This window comes from Phalaenopsis equestris, unplaced genomic scaffold (assembly GCF_001263595.1).
Source record: "Phalaenopsis equestris unplaced genomic scaffold, ASM126359v1 Scaffold000761, whole genome shotgun sequence".
NCBI classification, from domain to species: Eukaryota; Viridiplantae; Streptophyta; class Magnoliopsida; order Asparagales; family Orchidaceae; genus Phalaenopsis; species Phalaenopsis equestris.
In genome coordinates this window covers 3238669-3258039 of record NW_018165201.1, presented here as the reverse complement: position 1 = coordinate 3258039, position 19371 = coordinate 3238669, and the positions used below count along the sequence as shown (strand labels likewise).

The following is a 19371-nucleotide window of genomic DNA, read 5'->3' as shown; positions in this document are numbered from 1 at the left end:
AAGATAGTTGTTCTAGTTGTGTCCAATCCTTAAACGAGCTGGGCTTGAGCTGGTCAGGCTTCACTCGTGTTTGGCCCAATTTACATATTTTATTCGTGTTCAACTAGAAATTAGTTTATTTAAATTAATTAGAAAAATGTTGTAGGGTGTTGGATTCAACCTGCACCATTCATATATAATATAAACGAGTATGAAAGCCTCAAAATATATAAAAGAGAAGCATTTACATTAATTAATAATTAATTATATAAATTAATAATTATTTTTTAAAACTATTACTTGTTAATCAATAATTTAACATTAATCAATTGTTCATTATATAAATTTTAAAAAAATTATTTAGAATTCTATTAAATAATTTAAAATTTAAAATATATTTTCATTTATTAATTAAATATTAAATAATTACATATAAATTTATCTAATCATGTTTAATTTGATAATATGTAAGTTATTGATTAATTATTAATAAATTAAAATAATAAAATTAAGTTAAATAAAAATAAATTAAAACCACAAACCTATCTTCCTATTCCTCAGTCTACCCAGAACTCTCTCTGGCATACTTACCCTCTCCTAATTTCACCAAAAACTTCCATCTCTACCCAAAATTCTTGCTTATGTCACTCTACCTACTGGTTTCACCCAAAACCATCGCCTGCTTGAACGAAGCTTCTTTATCAAATCTTGAGGTGATTAAATCCTGAAAACTATTTGATATTCTCGTAAGTAAATCATAATAAATTCTAGGAAACAATTTAACAATTTTAGAAAGATTTAGCAGGATTCATCAAAGGGAACTTCCCTCTCCAAAGATAAATATTAAATAAAAACAATAAAAGAATATTCAAAGCATCAAAGTACATAGAAAAGTGTCATTTACATTTACTAATTAATACGACGTTAACAAATTTTCATCACCAAACACGAATCTCGAGGTAATTTTTTGAGTTAAAACCATCAAACTTCTATTAAAACCAACTAGAACTCTTATTTCAACAAACTTACAAGTCAATATCCGAATGGCTATCAAAAGTAAAGAGGTCGTCAAGTGGTCAAGGTCATTAAAAAATCTTGATGTTGGAGACCAATCATAGTATTGTCATTTTCACCAAGCAAAAGAGTATTCAACAGAAAAATGTTTTTAATTAAATGAAGGGATTAAATGCTTGATACACCAAGGTCACCTAGGTTGTTGTTGTTGGCATCATTTTTTTATATCATTTGTGTTGGATGTCTGCTTGAGCCTAACAGGGTTATGCTCTACACATATACTCTCCCCGCAGCTCAAGATATTCATCAGGGCTCTCTGGTGCGCTGCTTAAGAGCCTGAGAGGTGAATCTCCACTCCTATGAGGTGGTCCTGTGACTTGTGCCAGCCAGGATCCATTGAATGCTTGAAAAGGACACCCACACCAAAAATCAAGTGAACCCTCATCGAAAATCAAGCACGCCCGCGCATCCAATGCTCAAGCACTCCTACGCATCCAATGCTCAGGCACACTAGCCCTAGAGATTTTACACACCTGCACCTTCACTCTTTGAGAGAGCCCACGCCAAACCCGCGCGACGTGCGTCAGAAAATGGGAACAGGGAACCCCTGTGCTATCGCGATGCATCCGCTTTAACATTGGTTCACCAGTGCCACCTCTAGCGCGCTCGCACATATGTTCTTAAGATGCATCCATGTTGAACCCACGTTGGAACCGCTCCAGAATACAGAGTACTCGACTCCCCCACGTCGCGAACCCAATGCACATGTGCTAGGAGAAAGATTCACTCGGAGCTTCGTCAGATTCTCCCTCATTAGGAGAGTTTCTTCCATCTTTGGAGAAGTGTGGGAGGTAGCATCACCGACACGAGGTTGGAGCTTGGACCAAGCTGAGAGCACGCTTCCTTAACCGTCACGTAGGTGAATTCCCTAAATTCCTTGCAAATTTTTATTCCCAAAGTCCCCTAGGTCTCGATGTTAGAGGATTAAGGACTTAGGTTCTGTGTTAGAGTAAGTCGCTAGGTTAGAAAGCTTTCTCATTGATTTTAGCCACACGAATTTGAGATTTTCCTCTCTAAACCCTAGAACTTTTTCCTAATTGTTTGGGAGACTAGAAACCTCATGATTATCTCGGTCGGTTAATGGGTTGAAGCCACTTCAATCTAGAGAACGTGGGATTTCTTTTGATCCTCGTTCCCTAGATTGCAAAGGCTAGGTAGGCCCTCCGTTACATTCATAACGGATGGTATCTACGACTTCACCCAAAACTTAGATCCTATGCAAGTTTGATAGGATGAGTTCAACGTCTCATCAAATGCATTGGGTTGCATTGCTTGCCTGCTCATTTGTCATGTTTTGCATAATCACATATTAGTCACGTGAGCATTTTGATTTGATCGGTCACCCCGACCCAATCTTCTGATCTTTTTGTATAATCATACTTTGCATTTAATTTTTTTTTGTATAAATATACATACATAACTAATCATACTTTGTATTTAAATTTAAGAAAAATTGCATGAAATGTAAATCTTTCATTAATCAAGAAAAAAACCATTTTGTCCCTCAGCTTTTGTACTATAATTCACAACTAATTAACTTATAATTAAAATATTTCAATAACATCACACATTCATCACACACTAAACATATTTAGTTAACCATTACTCCTTCCCCGTCCACCAAGAACTTCTAGATGTTCTCCCCATGACTTCAGAACAATGACTTCAAAGTCAAGTTTAACCAATAATTAATACAGTCATTAAAAACACTGCTCTCTAATAACATCACTAAGGCTTCGTGTCAGAACACGGTGAAAATCCGTTCGGTTAAATCAAAGACCCCAACATCTGCAAAAAATTTTCGTTCCAGAAATAGCAGGAGACAAAGTTATCTCATAAAAACGATAAATTTTCGTCATTTCAGATCTCTGTCATTTCAAATAATAAAATATTGTGTTCGTAGTCTGGACGCGAGCTGCGTCCAAACAAAGAACGCGATACAACGGAAGTCCGAGTTCCCGCTTCGCCCTACTGTATTATGTTCGTTGTCCCAACACAGCTCTACATCCGAACTCCAGACACGAGCTTAAACAGTAAGTTTGGTGGGAACGAACTAATTCCTCCCCTCCACCTCATCACATGCTTCATTTTTTTCCACATTCAAACATTGCAGTCAATAGCACACTCAATTACGCCACCAAACTTTGAAAAGCCTGCACCTTCTAGAACACCTATCCCTTCAATTAAATCTCTATAAAAGCTCCACCATTCCGCACTCCATGAGCACACCCACAGCTAAACAAAGACTTCAGCAATCTGAAGCAAACTATAAGTAAAAGTTGGGAAGATGAGTTCTAGCTGGTCTGTGGAGGTTGAAACCAAATCCCCAGCGGCTGCTGTCTTTAAGGCCACTTTCATTGACTGGGATAAACTCGGTCCTAAGCTCCTCCCTGAGCTTATCACTGGTGTCACTTTAATCTCTGGAGATGGCAGTCCGGGGAGCGTCAGGCAGATCAACTTCTCCCCAGGTTTGCATCATCTTCGTCCCTTTCTTATGTTTCAGGTCTCTTTTCGAAGATTGATTCAAATTTTGGGAGAATTGAACATGTGATTCTCTCACATAATTAAAAAAATAGGGGTAATTATATACAAACCACACATAACTTACTATTTACAAATCTACCGCTCTCTTTTCATCGATTTTTTTAAATTCTCACTCAAATATTAAAATTCATGAAAAAATCCCACCAGTGATTTTCACTTTTTATCAAATCCTCAATAGTTTGATCACGACACACATAAACACACAACTCAATAGTTTAAGAAAGTCATCTGGATGATTAATTTATAAATATCAATGTTTCGGAGGATTTCTATGTAATTATTCCTAAAAATTTAATTATAACATAGTTTTAAGTAAATTTATTACTTGTGAACAAAGTTGACTTGTTATAGTGAGTATTTTGTCTTCTTGTGCAGTGGTACCTTTTAGCTTCGTGAAGGAGCGGCTTGATTTCATCGATCATGAAAAGCATGAGGTGAAGGTTTCTGTAGTGGAGGGCGGACATTTGGGATCCAAACTTGAGTCTGCAACTTCACACATCAAGGTGGAGCCAAAGGGGAACGGGTCTGTTGTTAAGCTCACAGCAACATATAAAGCCATCGCGGGCGCTGATGTTGCAGAGGACATCGAGAAGGGAAAGGAAGGTTTCATCAAGAGCGTGAAGGCTGTGGAGGAATATCTTGCAGCCAATCCTGGAACCTATGCATAAAAATCTTAGACTTTGCTCCTCAAGTAAGAGTGTGAGTGTGTTTGGGATTGTGGTGTGGTAATAAAGAGGATTGGTTTGTCAATCTGCTGAGAAGAGGTTTCATGAGAGTGCTTTTGTATTTAATTGTTGTATGTTGTGGTTTATGCTTTGCTATAAGCAGAATAAAATGAATGTTATGTTAGTTTTTCGGGTTATAATATGCATGGTTAGATGATTGGATGAATGAATTAATGCTAAATTGATTGATCTATAAGATATTTAAAGATATATAGATTATTGAAATGATTGACAATTACATAAATGAAAAAAAAAAAATTACATACATACTACACAATTCATATGTACTTACATTTGTTAGAAAAGTTTATTTAGCATGAATTTATTTTAATAATTTCACATTATATGCTCAAATTAATTTGAGTTGACATAATCACAATTCAAACATCAGCCTTTGGATCTATCATCATAGCCCATAGATCTTGATCCCAAGTTGTCTACTAGCTTTATGCTAAGAGGGAACACAAGATCAAGATATATAATGGAGAAGAATTTTTTTTCTTCTATAGTGAACTAAATTGAGAGTTTCAAGATCTTATAACAAGCTCATAATTAAGGAGGGATGCGATGGTACTTAAAGCATGATCTATGCAATGTATACTGTTAAGATGATGAAGCACATGGTTGGGCAAGTGCATGAAGTGCATTCCTAGGCTAAGGCCAAATTATCCTTCCAATTTGATTGGAGAGCTTCAAGTGATAAGAAAGCTAAAACAAAATTCCTTAAGGCTAGTACCCTCTAATGGCTCTTTTAACTAAGCCTCTTTAGCTCTAAAATGGTTTTGGTTTGGGATGGTGCTGCAAGCCTCTTATTGGCTTCGACTGGACTAGATTCAATGCCTAGAAGATATTGTAAGTGTAATGAAGGCTTAAGGCGACTAAGATGAATTTTAAATAAGTTGGAGCTATTTTTCATACAAGGCTATAAAATCTCACAATATTGGGCTAGGTCATCTTAAAACATTCAAAGTGTTCTCTCTCACTCGAGAACACATTGGATATATCCACGTAGACATAATAATCAATGATGAAACTATTTATGCTAGAGCTGATTAATGAGGTTATAAAACATATTGCTTACCTCTACCATATTTTGAACTGATCCCATGTGTGTTCATTAGCATTGTTAACATGATATCACAATTATCAATTTAATTGCATGCATTTATGTTCCTATGGATATTCAAAAGTAACCCATCTTACTAATACAAATTTAGCTATGCTATAGAGTCCTCCCGCCATTGAGATCATAACACAATTAACCCTTCTAAATGCATGTGCATTAGAGTTCCTAATCCAAGGAGAGCATAACACAATTAACCCTCTCACAATCACACAAGATATTTCTTATGTCATAATAAAATATTATATCAAAATACAACCATACTAACTGTTACTTCATTTTAAGAAAGAATCATGTAAAGATACGGTTCTTAATGGCCCATATCTTTCCAACGCCTTCAGATTTGTCTTGGTTATCCAAATACTTTTAACCATTCCCACTCAATCAAACACTTCTGGAACTTCGCTCCAAAACTATAGACCAATGACTAAGAATTTGGCTTGAAGCATTAATAATAATAATAATAATAATAATAATAATAATAATAATAATAATAATAATAATAATAATAATAATAATAATAATAATAATAATAATAGCCTAACAAGAATTCTATTAGACTGTTCTCTCTCACTTAAGAAAAAAGTGGTTGCCATTAAAATGACTTAACAATTATGATAAATAAATAAATACGACTATAACTTTGGTCTTCCACATCAAAAGAGGGCTGTTAACAATTCAATTTCATGTCGAGTTAAGGTCTGCTTGAAATTTGCTTATTATATTCAATTTTGAGCCAGCTTGGCTTGAAATTGAATCGAGTTCGATCCGGTTTGAAATTGAAATGGGTTGGCTCAAAGTAAGTTATTTGGATCCATTCTAGCTCAATATCGGCTTGAAACCGGCTCAATCAGGCTTGACATCAAAATAACCTTACTCAAATCAAGTTATTTGAATCCATTTCAGCTCCTAATCGGCTCGCGGCTCATTGTATCTGATTTTATTCAACATTGTATATATAGTTTTTATAAATAAAACATATTTCGAGCCGATCTCAAGCCAGTTCCATCCGATGTGTGTGTGGCTTGTAAAAAAAAATGATCCAAAGTTTTGACTCATAGACCGACTCATTTATTTCGATTCTAAATCAAACTATTAATGATCTTCAAGCTAAATTCGGCAGCCTTAGTCAAAAGGTGCTCCTGCTTTCAACATTCATGCACGTTGTATTGAACACACAATTGTCTAATTTCGTCAGAGACAAAACAACAAAAAGAAAATTTGGACCGTTTCCATACAACCGCCTCCTATTTTTCACATTTTCACATTTTAGCCAAGAGTTCATTCAATCACGCTGCCTTCCATTCAAAAACAATATCAAATCCTGACTAAGGTTGACTAATATCAACCTCAGCATTTAAAACAGCAATAAATTAAAAAAAAAAGAAACACAAATAATATTACGTTTGTTTTTCCATAAATAATAATTCGATCATCCTGCAACAGTCTGGATGAGAATGTTCACCATAGCCCACAGGAAGGGAGAGACCCGTCTTGGTGGGTGAGGATGTTTGGATTGACTTGAATTGAGCCTGTGTTTCTTATGATTATCAAAAGTAGAGACAGATGAGCCAACAGAGCAGATAGATAGACGAAGCAAGGGGGGGCTCACCTTACATTGAGGGTTCGATCCCCAACACAAAGCACTACTAGAGATTGATAAGATCATCTTAAAAAAAAAATAATGATTTATATTATTATGTGATACTTACTATTATCTCATGAACACATGTCAAGTAACTTGACAGATAGACCTCCATTGCAGAGTTGCATGACTTGATGCATCAGCGCCCGGGCTCGCATCAGTGGGTCTTCGTCCACTCTCGCATTGTCAATGTAAGTAAAAAAACCGTCTATCTACTTTTTTATGACTATTAATATTTAAAATAACAATTAATCTTTGATTTTAATTATATTGGAGAAGTACAAGTAGTTCCGGGAGAGACATAGGGATTTGGATAACCAGACCAGTCATCTATCAACAACAGTGGTATCCAGTCTACCACTGCACAGTCTGATTTTGAGTTATGGACATAGGCAACGAGGAAGAAAAAGGAAAAAGTGCATGGTTTAGACGCGAAGGGCGTTGCATTTGAGGTTGACCGTTTTCGTTTTGCCGTGGGTAGCCCGAGCTCGTTACAGGCTAAGCATACTGAGCTTTTTCAGGCACATCAGTGCCATGAATGAAGAGCTCCATCAAGTACATGAAGGTGAGCAAATGGTTGCAGATATTATAGCATGCTTGATGGAGAGTTTGGTAAATCACCAGAGCAAGCAACATATGAGTTATGTGGAGGAGGAGGAGAAGGATTAGAAGTTGCATTAGGTGTTCAATGATGTTCGCCCACCATATGGGTTTATGTTTTTTTTCATTTCTGATTATGTGAACATTTATTTTGTGTACTTCTGAACTTTTATAAATTTAGATATGTATTTGTTAAATTATGTTTGTTATCATTATTTGTACTTGTTCGTGATGTAGTTTTTGAGTTGTGATGATGATTAAGTAAGCCATTAGGCTATGTATATTTATTGTGTGCAGGTTTGTGAAAATCGAATCTTTCTACTTAGACTTGGTTCTTTAGTGATTGAATTTGGGATTGAATTCAAATGTAGATGTTTGGTTAGGTTTAGCTTTAGTTTGAGTGTAGGTTCATGTAATTTTAAAAAAATATATTAATCAATTTAAATTGAATATGGGATTGATTTAAATTTTAACTTGATTGAATTAAATGGAATATGAAATTATGTTATTTGACTTAGATTTAAGTATGCTTTAAGTTATGATCAAAATTATATTTTATTTCTGAAATTATTAGACTTTTTAACATTAAATTTATTTTGAATTTGAATTTTATTTATCTTGAATTTGATTTATATTTTATTTTGACCTTTTTATTTACAAATTCACTTGTTTATGATTTTTAATGTTAATTTTCTATTTTCATGATTAAACTATAAACTTAATGAAATTTGTTTTAATTTGATTGAATTTGATTTTGATTTTTAATGTCAAATCAAACAGAGTGAAGATTTGATTTGGGTTCTAATTTGGATCTTCAATCATCCACAGTCCTCAACAATAATCTCTAAAAAAACTAACATAACATCCTTTTAATTTTATTTATTCCAAACTTAAATCATAACATATAACAATTCAGACACACAAGCACTGTCATCCAACCCTCTTTTATTACCACACAACAATATCAAACACACTCTTACTGATCAGCAAAATATCAGATTTTTAAGCATAAGATCCAGGGTTGGCTGCAAGATGTGCCTCCACTGCCTTGACACTGTTGATGAAACCTTCCTTGGCCTTCTTAACATCCTCTGCAACATCAACTCCGGCGATGGCCTTATATGTTGCCGTCACCTTAACAATGGATCCATGTCCCTTTTTCTCCACCTTGATATGTGAAGTTGCAGACTCTATTTTGATGCCCAAATGTCCTCCCTCCACAACAGAGAGCTTCAGCTCCAGTTTTTCATGATCGATGAATTCAAGACGCTCCTTCACAAAACTGAAGGGTGCCCCTGCGAAAAGAAATTAAAAAAAAACAAAAGCTGATTAGCCATGAAACAGATGAAGGACTGCATATGTGTATAATAGAGAGAGCTTAAGCAAAAGGAAGAGATGAAGGTGTGTACCAGGGGTGAAGTTGATTTGCCTGATGCTCCCCGGACTACCATCTCCAGAAATTAATGTAACACCAGAGATAACTTCAGGGATGAGCTTAGGACCGAGATTATGCCAGTCAATGAATGTGGCCTTAAAGATGGCAGCTGCTGGAGCTTTGGTCTCCACCTCTACTGACCAGCTTGAACTCATCTTTCTAACTTAGTTTTTTTTTTCTCTCTGGTTTGCTTCGGATGGCTTAACTCTGTGTGCTTTTGGAGTGCTGTATGGGTGAGCTTTTATACTTTTTTAATGGCAAGGTGAATGGTAATTATGCTTGTCAGGATTTGATATTTTTCTTCAATGGCAGGCAGCGTGATTGAATGATATTAATGGTGGAAAATTGGCGGCTGAGTTGTGGAAGGTGGTCTAAAGTTCTCACCTAACTTCGTTATGTTTGGATGAAAGTAGAGAACAGTGTATGACTGTGAAAAGTTGGAACTTTTGATTCAATGATACAGAGGGCAGCATTGTATTATTACTTTGTGGTTGAATTTGATTTTAATTTTATTTGTTATGTTTTTAATATTTTGTGCTTCTAGATGTGTTTGTAATTTCAGACGAGGAATTAATGGTGTCAGACGAAAGCTAAGTCATTGGTCTAAAGTTGTGGGGAGAAATTCTTGAAGACTAGCTACTAGAATTTGACATGGTAGATTTGGATAAACATATTTGGATAACAAATATTTCCTTCTTGTTTATGCATAATTAAGCTATTAAGTTGTAAACCATACATGCAATTAGGACGGTTACCGATTCGATTTTGAGCCGAGCCGACTCTTATATTCGATTTTGTTAATGTGGGATATAGATGCATGGAGACAACCATGATTTTGGATCAAATTTTGAACCGACCCCTGCTTGGCTCGAAATCGGATAAACAAATAAGTAATAAAGTTTCTATTGTATCTTCGTACAAAAATCATATTGCTTATGTTCAACATTTTTTGTAACAAAAAATAACTGGACATTATTCAAAAAATAACTGTAGAATCTTCCACCAAAATTTTTAACAGAACGTTTCTACAAGCGATGTCACTGGTATTTGTAGTAGTACCTTGGCGTTGAGTGAGAAAAAACTAGGAAATGTAATAAATATATGTATCTTCATTTAGTGTTTTTCTACAATTTTTGCCTTATTGTGTTTCTTATTTGCAAGCTTGTCTTTAAGAATATCCCCCAAGTGATTTTTTTTAAGAGCTTAATGCTTAGGCACCGTCCGATCAGCATCACATCGCCCGTTCTATAGCGCAAAGTTAGTGCCAAGAAGCCATGCCAAACCAAGTAGATGAGATAGATTCAGCGCCTCAATACCACTACATCCAATGTCACACTGCCATCAACGTCCAATGACATTGATCAAATGACAGAGAAAACCAAGCTATGATGCCTAGAAAATAGATTCGTGGCATCGTAGCTTACAACTGAAAAGTCGCAGAGTGACAACCTTTAATACATGAGAGCTATTGACAGTTGTAAGAGCGTGCACTACATGAAAAGAAAGCTAGAAAGGCTGTTGAATCGGGGAGATGCAAGAGTATTTCAATATGGATGAGTGCCTAAGGTGAGTGCATAGTGTGAGGAGTCCTTTTATATGAGAGTTTGAATGTATGTTTGTTTATGTTGGCAATGCACCGAAAAGATATAGTGGATTGTCTTGGAGATTACATCATATTGTTGGGTTTTATCATTTCTATTTTTTCTTTATTTGTTTCACCACTTGTAATCAAGGTTTGTTCATTTTGTTTTATTGTATTCTCATGCTATGCTTGGTTCTTTCATTCTTATGGATTCCTAGTTTATTAATTAATTGCTTGAATTATGCTTAATAAGTTAAATCTTTTCCAAAGGTCATTTGTGAATTCCCAATTCCTAATTTATGTTCATATTTTTTGTTTCTTTTTAAAAACTTGGAGTCGCCAGCTTGTCTATATATATTTCGTTGTCGTATTGTTCCACTTTCCACATAAACCTCTTATCAGATCATATGAATGATTCGAAGATGAGAGAAATCAGAAAAAACGGGATATACGACGAAATAGACAAACAAATTTTAAAAAGAAACATGGAGTGCTTATGCATAAGGTAACCTTTGTGTGATAGGTTGAGAGTATACGTCTGAACAAGTTTGAATTGAAATACCTTAAAACACGATATCGATGAAGAAAACACCTACATTAGCCACTCATAACCAAATAACCAAAAAGAACATATTTGTTCAGAGGTCAAGAGCACTCCCAAGGGAATGCATTCTTTTGGTTAATAACATCTTCGAGGATACACAAGAATACTCTCAATAAAAGGAGTAATTCTTACATTATCATGACCAATAAATGGGTCATAAAAAGGATGGTTATTTTAACCAAGAGAACCTCACCGCCTCGAGAGTCTATACTGAACCACATGGAAAATGGTGAGTCCCTCAAATCTATAAGTGGATGGCGACACGCCGATAAATGAGGCCCAGAGAAATAACCAGGCCGACTTGACAGAAACATTCCTATGCTTCAAAGCTCAACAAGCCATAAGAGCAAAGGGTGAATCACTGTATCCCAAACCGACGGCTTGCCTATCATATTAGAGGCCTTCAAGAAGATATCAACGAAGTCACAAAAGATGATAGAGCTCAAAGGGGCTTAACAAAGGAAGGGTAGAGTAGTCATAATCGCGTAGAGGTAGTCAGGTAAGGATACCACAGATCCGTCATCCCAAGCCACTGTGACTCTAAATTTACTTGGTCATAAAGGTAGTCGAACCAACAGAACCAGAGGCCCTTGGTTAGGAATCCGTGAATTGCCTCATCCGAGGGAGCCTCGATAGCCTTAAGGTCAAAAGAAATGAAACTCTAATCCTAAGACTCTATGCGAGCAGAACTCAAGAGGTGAGATTTATACTTGTCAAAATGACGAGGAAGCGAATGGAAATAGGGGAAAAGAGAGTTTCAACTACAAAGCTGAAAACACTCTCAATAAAGGACTTACTCCCGGTCTAGGTCGGGGAAGCCTCGAACATCCTAATTGTGCTAGACAACCACCAAAGTATAAAAACTTATGTTGAGTCGGTCAGGTTGAAAAAGAACGGTGACATCTCCTCGAGTCATGCAATATGATGCAATTATCTGAACCTAATCGTAGAGGCCCTATTATGTATGATGGGGTCTGTATCCATGCATACCAATCGTTTTAAAACTGGCTCAAAAGCCATGCATTAAGGTAAAGTACATATTTTAAGATTCATGAATATTTTAACCTTAAATCTTAGTTAATCTTAATATTATATTATTATTAAGATTTTGTAGAAAGTTAAAATTTTAAGGTCCTTAATGAGCCTCTGTAATTCACATTATAAAGTGCAGTAAAGAAAAATAACAGTAAAGAAAAGACAGTTAAATGTACAGTAAAGAAGAACAGTAGAATGTGCAGTAAAAAGATAAAATACTGTAAATATAAAATAAATCTATGTATCTGATGGGTCTGCTACTCCTAAAAATGCGGTCAATGTCGCAGGTAAAAGTAAACGAGTATAATGAAGAATTTAATAGGTGGGGCAAACATGTATTTTTATATAAAAGAATAAATGTCAAAGCATAAAATGAAAAAATCGAGGAAAATCACAAATGTCCCATGAAAACTAAAGGAAAACCACATAAACACACGGAAAACCATAAGAAAATCAAATGTGGCCGATGAAAACTCAAAGAAAATTGTAGGAAATGTATGAGAAATCAAGGAAAAATCGTAAGCATTCAGGTCATAGTAGGCTCAGATTTATTTTTTCCGAAGGACTCTCTAGGCAACCATCAGTCATCCAAATGTATAAAGTCCGACATTCAACTAGAAATTTCCAACAAGATAATCTTAGGAGGGTAACAATATATGTAATTGACAAGTGGACAATCAGATTATGTCATTCAAAGTTCATATTTTGTCATGCATAAAGGCCTCATGCATATAAGCAAAATGAATTTCTATTTAGTAATAAAAAAAAATTGTAAGTAATGTATCTGTTCTTATCATTGTATTTTATGAATTTAATTATCCATGAGTCGATTGCACTATCGGCCAAGGACTACCAGCAGCCTAAGAAAGCAAGGGTCTTCACAAGTCTAGTGTCGGTGAATAATATTGTAATCCTACAATCTCACCAGGTCCCTGGGTCGGGTCCCGATGTCGTAGAGTGCAATATTATTCCGCTTTATCACTGGATGCCTTTGTCATCACGACCCTTAAACCCCAAAACTGCCCAACTTACAACCTTACTTGATGGTTAATATCTAGCTATAATTATATATGCGCATTTATGTTTCAGACATAAACACCTAAATCAAACCAAGAAGCAAGAAAAGAAAAGAAAAAAAAATGAAGGTGAGAGAGAAAATGTACAAATACATCTGAAATAGCAAAGAAATGAAGGGTGGATTGACCCTCAAAAAAACATCTAAAACAATTTCCAACATTCAGCGATATGAATTTGAAAGGCTCATTTGAAACTTCCAATATTCCAATATTACAAGGATACAACACTTAAGCCCCTCCCCAAAACCCGTATAAAGCACCGATAATTCTCATGTAAAGGTTATAGAGAGAGAGAGGGAAAGAGAAAGAACAAACCCAATTTAATGGCTCTCGGGTAAGGGTAACAGTTGCAAGTAATAAGTAAGGGGCGACAAGGAGAGCATAATAAAATCCCCATATTACTCCTCAAAGCATTCCAAAATGGGATCCAACATAAACATTTAAATACCTCTTTCAAAAATCAGTAAAATAAAGAGCAAGGAAGGACCAAAACATTTCCCCCAAGCCCACAACCCAAACAAGCTGCAAACAGTCCAAAAACTGCAGCATATTGGTAGCAGAGCCAACCTCAAAACTTCAAAAAACCACAACCCAAGAAAACACATTTTATATCCTCCAAAATAGCATTTAATTAGCTCAAAAGCAGCACTTAAACTCTTTCCAAAATATCAAGTAATACGCTCAAAACAACCACGCTTAAAGCCTACACAATGCAACCCAAAGTCACCAATTAAAGCCAAAAACTGCAGTCCAAAAGGCATCCAAAATAGCCATCAAGTAAAGTCGAAACCACAACCAAAGTGTTACCAAAACAATCCCAAAACGGCGGCTAAATAACCCCAAAAATAAAAGTTCAAATCCGCTTCAACTTATCTGAAAAAACATTGCAAAATAGGTGCCCAAAACCTTTCCAAACAGCAAGTACATAAGGCCCAAAACATTGAGCACATGCTGCCCAAAACAATGCTAAAAAACCTTTCCAAAATAGTACTTAAATCAGCCCAAAACAGTTTTTAAACTCGTCCAAAATAGTGGATAAACAACCCTGAAATAATACTTAAATCTGCCCCAAAATCATGAACATAGGCAGCCCAAAATAGTGCCCAAAACCTTTCCAAGCATCAATTAAGTAAGACCCAAAACATTGAGCACATGCAGCCCAAAAATGTATGTATAATTGTTAAAGCTATGTGCTAGCAGATGTATAGGTGCTCTAACCAAAATAAGAAAATAAAAAAAAAAGAATGAGACCCTCAAGAAATGGAACAAGTAGCAAGGATTAGCCTCTTGATTTCCAAATAAAAATATGAACACATTGTTATTGCAGTTTACCAAGCGACAAACAATCAGACCAAAATAATTCCAAAGCATCTCTTAGACTTCGAAGCACCTAGCTGTTGTAAAAAATTGATGGCAATAAAGCGAAAAACAGATCGAGAAAATTACACAAAAAAAAACGATACAAGGTTTACGTGGTTCGACAAATTGCCTACGTCCACGGAGCTGCAGAGGATTTAATTACTTGAAGAAAATACACCGTCGAGCTCCTCTACGTTTACAGAAAAACTATCTATTTTTCTTTCTTTCTCTCCTCTCTCTCTCTCTCTCTCTCTCTCTTTTCTCTCTTCTCCTCTCTCTCTCTCTATAAAGCCATGTGAGAGAAAAAAGGGAGGAGTTTCTTCCCTGTTAGCAAACTGAAAAGAAAGAAGCAACAACAGCTTTTCTCTTCTTCTTTTTCCCTTGCAAGCTACAACCGAGAGATTGGGATTAGGTTGGAGTGATTTTCCTGGTCTTTGCGTTATCCTATTTATAGCCAAGCTAGTAAGCTTTACTTAAGGCAACCATAATCATATTTAGCAATTCTGCAAAGCGGAATTCAAAATCAAGGAGAGGCGACGCGAGAACACGAAGCTTCACGCGGTTACGCGGTTTACGCGGTTCAACGGAGAAGGAAAGAAGCGAGAGATCAGGCGTGCAGTAGAGATTAAGGAAAGTTATTAAACTTAATTTTTGGTTTAATAACTTGCCTAAGCCGCAGTGGACATTACTCCACTTTCCGGTACACCCACTTGCTGTGCAATGCCTTTTTCCCCGGTGGAAGTTCTGACAGTTCCCGTGCTTGATTTTCTAGCAGGGAATCCATCTCATCCTTCATGGCCAGCTCCCAATTGCTAGAATTTTCATATGCTAAGCTTTCTTCATAGCTCTATGGTTCTCCACTATCTGTCTGCAAGATGTAATTCAAAGTTGGTGAGTAATGCTGCGGCGAACGCCTGCTCCTGACTGACCTGCGAACAACGACTGGAGTAGTGAATGACTCTGGACCTTTCTGCGGAATAATAGGAATAGGTGCCCCAGACCCGTTCTCCTCCTCATTCCCATCTCTGTCCTGCTCTGTGTCCTCTGGTAGATCGTCGAACTCCACAAACTCTAACTCCTGAGGAGCTACTCCATAATTTGTATTGACTTTGTCCTTATACATCATATTCTCATTGAAAATCACATTTCTGCTTCTGATAATCTTCCGACCTTGATCATCCCAGAAACGATAACCGAATGCTTTGTCTCCATAACCAATGAAATAACATTTCTTTGACTTGGCTTCAAGTTTGCTACGTGCATCAGGATTGATTAAAACATAAGAAAGACAACCAAAAGTCTTAAGATAAGAAAATTTGACCTCTTTGCTGCTCCAAACCTCCTCAGGTAATTTACAGTCTAATGGGACGGATGACCATCTGTTGATCAAGTTAACTGCAGTGCTGACCGCATTTGCCCAAAAGGTTGGTGGTAGTCCAGCATGCAATCTCATGCTTCTAGCACACTCATTGATGGTCCTGTTCACGCGTTCTGTAATTTTGTTGCGGTGTCCCCGGAATGGTTTTCTCCATTCTGATACCTTGAGCTGCACAGTACTCCTTGAACCCACCCTCGATGTACTCACCACCATTATCAAATCTCAAACATTTCAGTTTTATATGTGTCTCTGTTTCAACCATGGTCTTCCAAGTTTTGAACACAGAAAATACATCATATTTATGTTTCAGAAAGTAAAATAATACCTTTCTGCTGTGATCATCTATGAATGTGTTGTAATAGCGAGAGCCTCCAAGAGATGTCATTGGGGAAGACCCCCACACATCGGTGTGTACAAGTTCTAGTTTCCCTGCCTTTGGCACCTCGTCACCTTTCAGGAAACTGACCTTCTTCTGCTTCCACATGATGCAACTTTCACTCATGCCGAAATCAACGGACTTCAGTTACGGTAGCTTGCCTCTAGACTAAAGCTTTTTCATACCTCTCTGACTCATGTGTCCAAATTTGCAATGCCACATGTCTGTTGTGCTCTCTGCAACTGTGGTATCAACACTGTTAATTAGACCAGTAGTCACATATAGCGTATCGGTCTTCTTACCCCGAGTCAGTACCAGTGCACCTTTAGTAACCTTCCAGGTGTTATGAGAGAACACTACTGAATGACCTCCCTCATCAAGCTGCCCAGCAGATATGAGGTTCTTTTTCAGTTTAGGAATGTGTTTAACCTTTTGCAAGATCTATTTATTTTTGTTAGGGAGTGCAATTTCAACATCTCCCATCCCCACCACGTTCAAAGCTGCTCCATCAGCCATCAACCAGGTACACTTTCCCAAAGTCACCTGAAACATAGTTTTTCATTAACTCCCGGTGGGAAGATGTGTGAAAAGAAGCCCCCGGGTCCAGTATTCAGTCGTCAACAGAGTTATGAACTGCATGCAATAACGCATCCTACACATCTTCAGTTACAGCGTTAGCAGTGACGTTCTCCCTTATTATTCTCTGTCTTTTTGGGATTTTTACAGTTCTTCTTTATGTGGCCAATTTTACCACAATTCCAGCAGGTTGCTTGCTGACCAGACTTTGACTTGCTCTTGCTTCTATGCTTTGATTTCGATCTTCCTCTGTTTGAGTTCCTGTCCTGCGATCTCCCTCTGAAATCAACATTCAGTGCTGAACTCGAACCTGAGGTCTCGCCAGAATCTTTCATGTGCACCTCTTCAGCAAGAATCAAGTCACAAATATCATCATATTTCAGCTTGGTTTTACCTGCAGAGTCGCTAACTAACTAACATCCTCATTACTTCCCAGCTATTTGGCAATGAAGCCAACAATATCAGCGCACGTATCTCATCGTTAAAATCAATTTCAACGGACGCCAATTGATTTGTGATGGTGTTAAAATCGTTCAGATGTTGAACAACATACACATCTTCCACCATCTTTCGATTGAATAACTTTTTCATCAAGTATACTTTGTTATTCGCCGATGACTTTTCATACTTCATACATATCATACATACCTGATAAGGCTGTCATAAGATCTGTCGTCGTCCTCTCCTTTATGACATTGTGAGCAATATACCTCGATAGGGTTAATCGAATAACCCAATCGAAAAACCCCCAGAACCTGTCGATCCAACAGATTCCAATCAGCCTCTTCCATGTTCTCCGGCCGCTTTCCCAATAATGGAAGATAAAGTTTCTTCCCATAGAGGCAGTCCTCTATCTGCATCATCCAATATCCAAAATCTGTGTCGTCGAACTTCTCGATCCCCGAAACCTTCACTTCGTTTCGGGGCAATGTTCTTCCTTAGATCTGAACTGGGGCTCTGATACCAATTGTTGTGAAAAATTGATGGCAATAAAGCAAAAAATAGATCGAGAAAATTACACAAAAAAAAGGCGACACAAGATTTACGTGGTTCGGCAAATTGCCTGCTTCCACGGAGCTGCAGAGGATTTTATTACTGGAAGAAAATACCCATCGAGTGCCTCGACGTTTACAGAAAAACTCTCTATTTTTCTTTCTTTCTCTCCTCTCCTCTCCTCCCTCTCTTTTCTCTGTTCTTCTCTCTCTCTCTCTCTCTCTCTAAAGCCACATGAGAGAAAAACAAGGAGTTTCTTCCCTGTTAGCAAACCGAAAAGAAAGAAGCAACAACATCTTTTTCTTTTTCTTTTTCCCTTGCAAGCTACAACCGAGAGATTGTGATTAGGTTGGAGTGGTTTTCCTGGGCTTTGCGTTATCCTATTTATAGCCAAGCTAGTAAGCTTTACGTAAGGCAACCATAATCATATTTAGCAATTTTGCAAAGCGGGATTAAAAATTAAGGTGAGGCGACGCGGGAACGCGGAGCTTCACACGATTACGCGGTTTACGATGTTCAACGGAGAAGGAAAGAAGCGGGAGATCAGGCGTGCGACAGAGATTAAGGAAAATTATTAAACTTAATTTTCAATTTAATAACTTGCCTAAGCCGCAGTGGACATGACTTCACTTTCTCAACACCAGCCTCCTCATAGCAGGATTTCCATCAAAAATACCATCACACTATATCCTCAAGAGTGAAAAGCTTCTTTCATACACATATCTATAACACCAAAATGCTGTAAATATTCATTCCACTTCTTTGTCTCAAGGGGGGATTTGAGTTGTCTAAATGTTAGAAGGAAAATAATGTTTACGTGTCAAATATACAAATGCATAGGATTTATATGGTAAGTACACAAATCCCGAGTGAAATTTGCAAATAGCAAGCTTCTGGTGATTCATATACAATTGTCCCTAAATATAAATATAAAAATTAGGCTTTAGGCGTTAAATACATACATATATATATAAAGTGGGTCATGTATGTACAACTTCCCCTTTTAATTCTTAAGTTGGTGTTTATGTAAAAGGCAAAAGATTAGGTATTAGAAATGTAAATTTATGAGAATTGAGTGTTATGTATTGAAATATCTCACAAGTAATACAACATCGCAAATGTAAACGCTCAACAATTACATTTCCCCACGCCCCAATGCCTCAGATTCTTACAAATAGGTCACTCAAAACTTTCAGATATTTTTACAAGTAGACCACCCCGAACTTTCTGATTTTTGCAAATAGGTCACCCAAAACTTTCAGATTTT

At 36.8% G+C, this 19371-nt stretch overlaps 2 protein-coding genes across 2 annotated transcripts; one reads left to right on the top strand and one right to left on the bottom strand.

The window, feature by feature from the left end:
• Nucleotides 1-3283: 3283 nt before the first annotated feature.
• LOC110030921 (pathogenesis-related protein 1-like) lies at nt 3284-4446 on the top strand. The gene is made up of 2 exons (XM_020733910.1): nt 3284-3521; nt 3973-4446. The coding sequence occupies exons 1-2, from the start codon at nt 3341-3343 to the stop codon at nt 4263-4265; spliced, it is 474 nt and encodes a 157-aa protein (XP_020589569.1). The 5' UTR covers nt 3284-3340; the 3' UTR covers nt 4266-4446.
• Nucleotides 4447-8539: 4093 nt separating this feature from the next.
• Nucleotides 8540-9356, bottom strand: LOC110030975 (pathogenesis-related protein 1-like). Its single transcript, XM_020733980.1, has 2 exons — nt 9100-9356; nt 8540-8985 (listed from the first exon to the last, which is right to left on the bottom strand). Exons 1-2 carry the CDS (start codon nt 9278-9280, stop codon nt 8693-8695), a joined length of 474 nt encoding a protein of 157 aa, XP_020589639.1. The 5' UTR covers nt 9281-9356; the 3' UTR covers nt 8540-8692.
• Between the last annotated feature and the right edge of the window lie 10015 nt (nt 9357-19371).

Bases quoted from the DNA above. Each gene is read 5' to 3' on its own strand.
- LOC110030921 (XM_020733910.1), top strand. From the start codon at position 3,341: ATGAGTTCTAGCTGGTCTGTGGAGGTTGAAACCAAATCCCCAGCGGCT. The intron at 3,522-3,972 runs GTTTGCATCATC...CTTCTTGTGCAG, and splicing joins GCAGATCAACTTCTCCCCAG to TGGTACCTTTTAGCTTCGTG.
- LOC110030975 (XM_020733980.1), bottom strand. From the start codon at position 9,280: ATGAGTTCAAGCTGGTCAGTAGAGGTGGAGACCAAAGCTCCAGCAGCT. The intron at 8,986-9,099 runs GTACACACCTTC...TTCTTTTCGCAG, and splicing joins GCAAATCAACTTCACCCCTG to GGGCACCCTTCAGTTTTGTG.